The following is an 11,385-nucleotide window of genomic DNA, read 5'->3' as shown; positions in this document are numbered from 1 at the left end:
TATGATATCGTATGTCTAAATATTTAACATAATTAAAAGGGGTTATATAATCGTATTTATATTCAAGCTAAAAAATTTAGCACAATTAGCACAAAACTAGTATATATATAAAGGAGAGTTTTTCCCCAAGTTTTTAGAGAGTAATTTTCTTAGGCGTCATGTAAGATTATAAATTTCAGTGGTAGTCAATTAAATAACAAAATTATTAATTTCTTTGGCGAATGAGATATTTTATTTTAAGTTTATTAAATATAAAATATAATCTTATGGTATTAAGAATTATATCTAATCATATAACAAATTTTAGCACATAAATAAACAAAAATTTTGTTTTAAAAATTGAAACAAACCGTGCATCGTACAGGTTTTATCCAGTAAAATAATAAAGTAAGTTCTAAACATATATTTTTCAGATCTGATTATGATTTTTTTTTTCCAAATCCGACATGATGTATAAAGTATAAGTATTAAAATAGAGTGAACTAATCATGACTTAGGGCCTGTTCACATTTGTTGAAGTAAACTGAACTGAACTGAACTAATTAGAGCTGAACTGAATTAAACTAAATTGAATTGAATAGAGCTGAAAAAAAATATTTTATTAGAGAAGGATATTAGGAGCTAAAGTGAACTGACGTGAACTAAACTGATTAGAGTTGAACTGAACTAAACTGAAGTGAACTGATTGGAGCTGAATCGAACTGAATTAAGCTGAAGTGAAAAGGCCCTTGGTCCATATAAATGCAACCAAGCTGAGTTTTTCAATTTTTTTAATCTACGTAAATGATAATCAAATACGAAGGTCATTGTTAATGGAGTAGTATTTTAATCTACGTTAATGACTTTAAATACCAAGGTCATTGTTAATGGAGTACTATTTTATCATATTTTATTTAAGCTTATCAACTCTTTTATGAGTTTATTAACCCCTAATATAATCTTATCCGAAATTTTCATAACTTAGCAGCCTTTGTTTATCACGTGGTCTTTATTGATCTGAAAACGTTAGAGCTGAAATAAGTTATAACATCCATACACAAAACATGACATTTAAGGCAGTTACGAAACAGACTAACGCATAAATGAGAGTAGAGTTTTCTTCTTCACATATAAGGATCACATGATAAATTATCACTTGACATTGTATTAATTATCACAACATCTTTCTCTATATATTCATAAGAAGGCAGCAAGGCAGTGCCTGCTTCCAGGTCCTGATTTTTTTAGCAACAATTTTGCCTGAGGAGGCAAAAGAAGTGAAGGAACAAACAGAAACTCCCAATCATATCACGCTCTAAAGCTGGGCTGGGAAGCATGTTCCATGTATTGGATAGTGTAAAAGAAAAGCGCGAATCAAGGTCCATGTACAAAAGGGAATGGCAACGTACAAGGACCAGTCTTAATCATATTCGAGGAAGAAGAAAGATGGAAGGGGAGGTGAGATCATTTATAAGCCACTGGAAATTCTAGTAATTTGGAGGGGATAGGACTTTGTTCAATGGAGGAGTATTTCTTGTTTTCCCTAATTATTATGCGAATATGGGACTACAGGATGGCTTATTCAAGAAAGAAAAAAAGATGGCCACCGCGATTCTATGAACACAGATGTGGACAGTTGTGTGTGCAAGTGTGAATTGTGGAGAAGGGGCAGGGGATAGACTTCCTGCCTCGGGTTTGTTCAAAAGAATATGAGTTCTGATGGTTCCTGAGATTTCATCTACAAAAGCAAAAATGAGGAAAATAAGCATTTCCTGTTTGGTGCTTAGCTTGGAGCACCTCCGTCACCAGGACCTCCTTTACTCCCAGTGGAAGTAGTAGAGCTCTGACTAGACTGCTGGAGACCAGAGTGTGATATGGACCCACTTTTTGATAATACAGAGCCACCTGAACCGCTTGATATGCTCACAGAGGACAAGGCAGAAGCAGAGTCTTTGTTGGACCCTGAAATTACTTCAGCTCGCAAATCTGAGGACGAGGATGATGGAGCAAGAGTTCCAATAGAAGATCCAACAGGATAAGGAGCTACTGGCATATCCGAAAGAGAAGATGCAGAAGGGCTGTAACTTAGATTTCCCATTGGATGATCAAACTTGCATGTTGGACCAAACTTGCATACTCCATGTTGTGCATAGTAACTACAAGTTGGAGTACCCTGTAAAATAAAAGTAGAGTTAACATGTTTCCAGAATTCACAAACAACTTCAACTAATTTGTTTGAAAGAAACGACCAATCAACAAGTCCAGACCATCTTGTTTATACATGTAGTATACAAAATTGAAATGCAGAATCGCATGCAATTCAATAACATAATGAGTTTTTTGAAAGAAAAAAAAGGACCTGGTAGTAAATTATCCATGCATTTGTAAATTTACCACTATCAAAATGTTGTACTCAGATCCATTGATATACTCTTTCCCAAGTTTTATTTTAATTCAACCATAACTTATGCTATTTAAGCAACATAAATCCTATTTCATTAACAAGCTATAAACAGGATGCTCAAAGATAGTTAACCTTGGCTATATTGCCCCACCAGCCCTCTTCCCTGACTCCTCAACCACAAACAACAGCAACAACAACAACAACAACAACAACAGCAGAAACAACAATGCCTTATTACCAAAATGATTTGGAGTTGGTTAACATGAATCTTCATAAGGGGCCATCTACAAATAATGGAACAAAGAAAGAGATAACATGAATGTGTAAAAAAAAATCCAAGAAAATACTCAGTGGATGAAAAACGAGGGCAGTGTAAAGTGAAAACCAAAAAACAGGATATAAAATTGAATTTGAGAAAGTTTAATGAAAGAGTAAGGGGGGGATAAAAGAGGGGATAAAATGCAAGTAAGAACACAAATAATTTTTCAATAAATAAATAAATAAATAATAAAAAAAAAAAAAAAACCGAAGTAGAGTTTGCAAAACCCAATCAGTGTAGGTAAAAGAAAGGGGGGGGGGGGGGAGAGAAGGGGAAGCCCTGCCGAGAGAATAGATAAAAATGGTCAACTTCGTCCTTTAAACAATACTTATTATAACAGCCCTTTGTAAGTTTAAAAATAAGAGCAGAAGAAACTAAACAAAGAGTATACACACTTAAAAAAGGAAAAGAGTATTGACAGGCCAAAAAATGTTTGAATCAATCTTCTCAATAGAAACCCTAGAGTGTTTTCCAGTCAATATTCAATCAAAAGTTAGCCGGAGAAACATAGGATAGACCACATAAAATAATAACACGGCCTAATTAGCTCACTAATCAAATTTAATGGAGAGCTTAGTTGGTCAGGCAAGTAGCAACTAGACTCAAGATCAAACTGAGCTTGTAGAAATCAACAAAAAGCAACAGCTTTTCACGAAAATAATAATATAGGCGTGCTAATGTTGTTTTTTCTTTTTTTTTAAATATATATATATATATATATATATTATAAGTTTGTAAGATCTATTAATTAAAAAAAATTGTATCCAACATAATAATACCATCATAAAGTTGAACTACTCAAAATTTTGCCGAGCAAGGAAAGGTTAACATCACTTTTAAGATCACAAATCTCAATTGAGGTTGGGCACAACAGCTCACTCAAGTCAAGTTTTAACTGAGCTGAACTTTCGAAGCTATGCAAGTGAATTACCCCCTACTTACCTCAAGTAATTACACAATTCACCTACGATCATGCTACAGTTCTATTAAGGTTTGAGAAAAAAAATTAACCATTCCACTGTCGAAGAGATGTAAATTTTGAAAAGAAAAAGATGATTTGAGAAAGTACGTGAATCATTTTGATTAATTTTTGTATCAAATTATAAAAATAAAATTAAAAAAATCAATGTAATGAAAAGCAACATAATTTTAACAATGTCTATACAAGTGACATAATTATTAATTTCTGCTTTAATTTTCAATCAATTATTAATTTCAGCTTTAATTATTACAAAACTGACATATAATTGAGAAAACAAGACAAGTGACTTCATCAAAAAAAGTTAAAAAATGTTGTGACTGTGTAGAGTCCAAAAAGAGAATAATATTACAGGCTTCCGTTTAGCTTTTGGTAGCAGAAATCTCCGCTAAATAAGGTTGTATTGACAACTATCATATACAGAGAACCAAAAAAAGTAATAAAATTCACTAGGCCTCAGTTCTAGAAGACTACAATGTCCTAACTTCCTCCATTTGTTCACTGAGTAGATGGAAGTGAAACAACTAAACACTCAACAAGACAAATCTACATTAAATATGAGAACAAAAGGAGAGAATACCATGTCGACTATGAAAATTCAGGCACACTAAACGGGTATGTAATTCAATAATCCCCCAAGAACATTGATCAGTAATATGTGTATATGTACAAGCAAAAGTCACACTTTTGAGATAATTCGATAGAATCTTATACAGTTATACACGAATTAGAGAACCCTGCTTTAAACAAAAGGAATGAAAATAGTTGTCATTGGCATACTAATAACAAATACGGCTATTCTACCAAATGCCACTGAATACTTACAAAATTCATCAAATGCCATCAAGGTTTTTAAAATTCACCAAATGCCACTGACAAACAATACAATGACCCCTCGTGCCACTAGTAGCATATGGATGTTAGTTTTCCGTTAATGTGATTCTTATTTCACCAAATGCCATTATTTTGGAAAATTATTTCACCAGATGTCATTACTTTTTAAAATTAATACATAATAATTATTTATTTTAATAAATAAAATAATACATTTTTTCAATTTTCGTGACGAATGTTATTCGGGTAAGGTTTTAGGGTCATTATGATCCTTTATGAAAACAAATTAAACTTGAAATTGGTAAAAAAAAAAAAAAAAAAAAAAAAAAAAAAAAGTAAATACCTTGTTTCGCATTTTTTTTTCCGAAAAAAATTACAATCTCGACATAAAAAACGGGGCATATATGTAATTTTTTTTGTCAATTCCGATCTTAAATTGAACCCATAATGGGTCTAAATGACCCCTAAACCTTACTCGATCAATTTTCATGGTTAAAAATTAATAACATGATAATCGAAATATTTTTCGACACCAAACAGAGCATTTACTTTTTTTTCTTACCAATTCAAAGCTTAATTTGTATCCAAAAAGGGTCAAAATGATCCTCAAAACCTTACCCGATTATTTTTGGTGGTAAAAAAATAACAACACGCTAATCGAAATATTTTTCAACACACAAATTTGTCAATTCCGAGCTTAATATGTATCCATAAAGAGATAAAATGACCCTTAAAACTATACCCAAGCTATTTTTTAAATCAAGAAAAAAATATATTATTTTTATTAAATAAATAAGGAAATTTTGTCCCCTTAAAAAAAAAAAAAAAAAAAAAAAGGAAATTTTGTCAGAAAAAACTATTTCTAATAACTTTTTTGTTGTAAAAAACCTTATAAATTTTTTTTGGCAAATAGAAACCAAATTGTAAAATTTTTTTGTTGAAGACAACCTGAGATCTCCAATCACACAATTATCTAATTTTCCATTGATTCTTCCAATAACTAATAACTCTCATTTAAATATTTAAAAACTAAGTTAATTTATAAATTAAAAAAAATAAAAAAATAAAAAACAAAACAAAACAAAAACCACCCCCACCCTCATCACCACCAGTCAACCACCCTTTCCTTCTCCCCCTCCCGTGCTAGTAGCCCCCTCCCCATCCCCAACTGCCGCCTAGAACCCCCAACCCCTGCCAACCCACCTCCGCCGAATCGAGCACCTTCTTTCCCCTTTACCCTCGTCGCGCGCAATCATCCTCTAAACCCTAACTTGAAAATTCCAACCAATAAACCAATAGAGTGCCTCTGAGGCTTGAGGCTGCGGCTGTGACCGAAGTTAGTGCGGTGAGACTTGGGCGGTGGCCAGTGCTAATTGGTGAGTCGAATTGTTGGCGGTTTGAAGCAGTTTTGTGATTTAATTGTGGTTGCTGATATTTGGTGAAGGAAGCAGGTTGTGATGTGTTGTTGCAGAGGGCTTGTCGAAGCAGGGGAGCTTGGCGGGCAGCAGCCAAGGTCACGAACGCAGCAGACCGACAATGGCTTGGAGGTTGGTCGCCGAGAGTGGGGGGTATATGCTATGGCTGGGATGGGGAGGGGGAAGGAGTGGCTCACTGGTGGTGGGATGGTGATGCATTTTGTTTGTTTTTTAATTTATATATTAACTTAATTAGTAAATAGTTAAATGAGAGTAATTAGAATAAATAAGAGAAATTAGTGGTTAATTAAATGAATTAGGGGTTCTTAGTTGTCTGCAACAAAAAAAATTTACAATCTGGTTTCTAGTTGCCAAAAAATTTTATAAGGTTTTTTCCACCAAAAAAGTTATAATAAATGGTTTTTTCTGACAAAATTTCCTTAAAATAAATAATTAATTTAACCAATCATATTATGACACATGTCATGATTTAATGTTAATGTTAACGGAGTTAACGCCGTTAGTCATTATTGGCATTTGGTGAATTTTTTATAAGCTCGATGGCATTTGATGTTTTTTTAAAACCTTGATGGCATTTGGTGAATTTTTTTAAGTATTCAGTGGCATTTGGTGAAATACCCGTAACAACTAACTTAACAATATTAAATTCAACATTTTGGAATTTACGTTCTGTTAAAGCCCCACAGTAGATCATTTTAAATCATCAAAATCCAGACAATATAATCCCTGCCTCTGTATTTATCAATGTCACATAAAGAATGTAAGCCAAAAAGAATTGATGAACACATTATTACCATATGCTTTGAAAACGAAACTACAAGTTAAATAATATTTACTATGGTAATGATGTGGAAGAAGAATTATTGCAGGCAATTTAGTAATAAACAACTGCAAGATTTATCTAATTAAAACAATAGCATAAAAAAGACTAACTGAGGACTTTATAATCTTATAAAGAATCCAAATCCAGGGATTGAATAACCAAGCCTACACAAGAACATAGGTTCAGACAACCACCAGCACCTCACACCTACTCTTCAGTTTTCATAATTAAGGAGATTGAGGATGCATGCGCATATTTATTAACCTAGAAGATACTTGGAGATTACAGATTCATCATCAGGTAATCATACTCTAACTAGAACAAACAATTAAAAGTATGACTAGGCTAGTAATCAAATACTGACATAAGGAGTTGATGACAGGTGAGCCCAAAAAGATGTCAGAGCCAAACACTTCTATAAGCACCAAAGCACAATAAGCTTTCACAAAATTTGACAGTATGCTTCAGGCAATGGTTTTCCTTCAGAAATGTAAAGAGGAACAATATTGGGTGATGGAGACCCAACGTAACATAAAATTGAGACACAATGAAAGAAATGATATCTCAACAAGTCAATTAGAATATATAACTACTGAGTATTTAATGAAATTAGAAGAGGTGTAAAGATACATACTGGACGAAGAGGAAGTCCCATGGGGCTAAGGGCAGAACTGGTTTCTGGAACAACCCATTCTGAAGGATGATTATATTTACATGACGAACCGAATTTGCAGTCCCCTGTTTTAAGGTAATGCTGGCATTCAGGTTGCCCGGGTCTCTGAGGATATGAATGTTCCTTTGATACACTAGTTGTTCCACCACCAGAAGGCGATATAGCTTGATAAGGACCAGTTACACCAGTATAAGCAGAAGGTGACATTGGCATTAAACCGTAAAATTGGCCAGCTCCCACTGTCTGGGTATTAGGGGCAGTTATAGGAGTAGTGCCCTGTACCAAACATAGTTACCAAACAATTAGACACAAAATTGAACAACTGTGCAGAAAGACTTAAAACACAATAAATGGTAACTGACCTAACCTTAATTTGCACTGTTCAATATAATTTTTTTCAACAGCACAACTTCATTTACTTTCAAAAGCACGAAATATATGGGAATTTCACTGGCATGAAATCAACTAAGTTTAACATGAACCTCTTTTATGTTTTTAAGTTTTCAACCATATACAACATTAAATAGAACTGCAGTTCCTTAGAAGCAATAACTACAACTAAAAGTAGCATTTACAACCTGCGTCAGAAATGAGTGTACTCTCTAGATTATAGGAAATTCAGGAAAACATAAATCTTTTTTTACCCAATCCACGCACAATTATACTATGTATTTGCTGTTACTGTTATCATGAGTATGATGACGATCATGTTGCAATTGTAAAGAGTTAGTAAAATTACTAAGAATACCACATCTTATATCTTTCCATCATAAGACTATAACCCCCACCTTCCTTTTACTTTCTACATCTACTTCCACTTCTTTTAAAAGCCGCAAAATTGGATGGCGTAAGGGAACATGAGAGTTGGTAATTCTACACTATGTTAGCTGTATCAAGAGGTCAAGGACCAAGTTAGGCAATCATAACATTGGCCAATTGAGCCCTATCTAAGAATGCTTTAGCACAGTTTTTTTGTAAAAATTTACAGCTGCAGGCATTAATCGCATAGCTTTGCCATTTGCTACTGACAAAAGCATCCTCATAAAATCAAACACCGAGATATATAAAATGTTTTAAACATCGCTTCTATAGCCAAGCAACCAAAATGATATTCACTTACTGGGTAAGGTCCCCAAGTAGGAAAGGGAACTATCCCAGGAGAGATCAGCATTGGTCCATAAGGTCCTTGGATATATGAGCCTGGCACCATAGAGGGCCTTGCTACAGGCCAATTGCTGGTCATTACTCCATACTGCTGAGGAGTGGGACCAGGAGTAGAGTAAACCGTTGGCGAAGCTAGGGCGGGAGGAACTGTGGCAGGTGCTGCCATAGGTACCGGTACATTCGAAGGAGGTGGATGGTGAAATTTGCATGTCATCCCAAACTTGCACTGCCCTGTTTTAATGTAATAAGTACACTCTTTCTCTCCCTGCAGAATCAACAATCATCAGGTTCCTAAAGTTTAAATCTTCATGTAGTGTTAACTCTGGGAAGAATTCTAAGATTCTCACTACAAAAAAAAATATAGTATACAAACCGGGCGTAATGGGTATCCATATATGTTCAGCGCAAACGGATTCACAGAACTAGCTCCTTGCTGTGGATGATGGTACTTACAAGAAGAGCCAAATTTGCAACTCCCAGTTCTCATAAAATACTACAATGTTTCACGAAGGAAGAGCAACATAAAGCACAAATATACAATATATATTTTTTGATAAAATCATGTATATCTATAACAAAAATCAATTCAGGCATATCAATATAAAAAATTTAAAAAAAAAAAAAAAAAAAAAGATTGTTGCATCGAAAACACGAACACAATCTATATCTAAGCAGTAATCAATGTCAAAAACAACAATATATGTACACATACTTTCAATTTCGTCAACACGGATCAATATAGTACCTGACAGATTGGCTGACCAGCTCGCTCAGGTAAGTCTCCTCCACTAACCCTTCCACTTCGCACCACCTGTACAATGTTAACATCACACAAGTTTAAAACTTAGTTTAATTAAAAATATACTCCGTAATAATAACGAAATCCACAGATACAGAAATTAAGCTAAGATAGATTCTCAACACAAAATTCCATTGTTAAAAAAGGTAAGGGAACAAAAATGATTCCATAAAAATCCAACAAATTGCAAGATCAAATAACAAAACAATCAAACAACAACAATTACATAATATTGAAATTATTTTGTAATGAAAGACATTGTTTTTACCGGTGAAGTAGAACGATCACGGGGATGATTAAAACGACAGCGATTGGCGTAACCACAAAAACCAGTCCTGAGATAATATATGCAATCGGGCTCACCGGGCCGTTCCGGGTACGATGATGACTCCTCCATCCCAAGCTGCCACATCGGTTCTACCCTTATTCCAAAACCCACAATCCATCAAAATTGATCCCACATTATATATCAACAAAACCAAATTGAAACACCCAATCAAATTGAAATGTGATCAAATACAAAAGAATATAACACCTTCAAGCCCGGTTTCAGGCCCGTGACCCGAATCCCAATCCGGTTTTGGATCTGAGTGGGTCCCTTCCGACTCCATTGTTGCACCAGAATCCGATCGGAGAATGGTGAGAGGGAAGAGAGAGAAAGAGTGTGAGTTTTTTAGAGAGAGAAAATGGTGAATTGGTGATCGTATTTATATACTGTATTATATATAAATAAATATAAATAAATATTTCAATTTTGTAAAAATGAGCAAAATTAAATATAAAATGACTGTTTTTTTCTTTTCTCTCTTGTCCAACTGAATTTGACGATGGTGAGTTTCTCTCTCTAGATGATGGGGTTAATTTTTTCAAAGCCTTTGATCTTTTTGGGGAAGTTGGCTTTTTCGACTGGGTGGTTTATATACGCGCGAAAGAAGAATGAGAGATTTTTTTTTTGTTTTTTTTTGTTTTTTTTTTTTTTTTTGGTTTTTATGTTGTTTATTTATTGTTCAAATTAAAAAACGTTTACGCAAAAAAAATAAATTCCAACTGACTTTTGGTTTTGAGGTGAGAGAAAGTAGTAATAAAATAAAAGTAATATTTAATTGCAGCCCAGAAATTTGCACGTACCAAGGAAAAAAAACAAAAATAAAAAATGAAAATAAATACAAAACCGACACACTAAAAAGGGTAGGTGTAATCTACATTAGTGGTGGGTTTACTGGGTTCTTTTGAGTTTTTGAGTCGATACTTTTGTTCTTTTTTTTTGAGTCGATACTTTTGTTCGATTGTATTTATTAATATAACATCTATTAACCTATATTTAAAGCAAAATTTTCTCAAAAAAAAAAAAAAAAAAAAAAAAAATACCTTAAGCAAATTTTTCAGTGACACTTGTCATAACCTTATGAAAAAATTTCCCGTCTTTTTCGCTTTTTGTTTTTGGCAAAAACTTTAAGTAACTATTTATACGAGGGATCCCTAGTTGATATCAGAGATATGGTTCTAAACGTCATTATATGACCCTAAGATGTATCCCTTAGGGTCTCAACACTTTTCGCCACCGTGCCCCGTAACCTCAAAATTTCTCAAAAAGCGTGGATTATAGCCTTTAATTTAGGAATTTTTTGACCTTGTTTCGCCCATAAATAAAAATTGCCGAGATGTTTACAATGGTTCATAATACTCTCCGGGAGTCCAATTGAGTGGGTGGAACCATCCAGTTGAATGCCCCTAATTGCTCCTACTATTTGTCTTTGCATAGCTTGGATTGCTAGACTCCCTAATTACCTTGGTTATCATGAATGCATGTTGATGCCCATTCCCTAGTGTTTCATTTATTTGGTTCTTGATTTAGAAAGTAGAATAGCGTTAACTTTCACCTTGGACTTCGACCTAGCTTAGGCAATCAATCAATCAATCAAAGCCTTAATCCCAAAAGTGGGGTCGGCTAACATGAACCAAATTTGATTATTCC

General features: G+C 34.0%; 1 protein-coding gene across 1 annotated transcript; it reads right to left on the bottom strand.

Moving 5' to 3' along the window:
• Positions 1–1,072: 1,072 nt before the first annotated feature.
• Positions 1,073–10,382, bottom strand: LOC145606822 (zinc finger CCCH domain-containing protein 58-like). Its single transcript, XM_081662661.1, has 7 exons — positions 9,946–10,382; positions 9,679–9,827; positions 9,357–9,422; positions 8,985–9,104; positions 8,568–8,876; positions 7,409–7,723; positions 1,073–2,152 (listed from the first exon to the last, which is right to left on the bottom strand). The coding sequence occupies exons 1-7, from the start codon at positions 10,019–10,021 to the stop codon at positions 1,763–1,765; spliced, it is 1,425 nt and encodes a 474-aa protein (XP_081518787.1). The 5' UTR covers positions 10,022–10,382; the 3' UTR covers positions 1,073–1,762.
• Between the last annotated feature and the right edge of the window lie 1,003 nt (positions 10,383–11,385).

Source organism: Chenopodium album, chromosome 23 (assembly GCF_948465745.1).
Source record: "Chenopodium album chromosome 23, dcCheAlbu1.1, whole genome shotgun sequence".
In the NCBI taxonomy this organism is placed as follows: Eukaryota; Viridiplantae; Streptophyta; class Magnoliopsida; order Caryophyllales; family Amaranthaceae; genus Chenopodium; species Chenopodium album.
The sequence above is the reverse complement of the archived record's forward strand: the minus strand, read 5'-3'. Positions and strand labels throughout refer to the sequence as shown.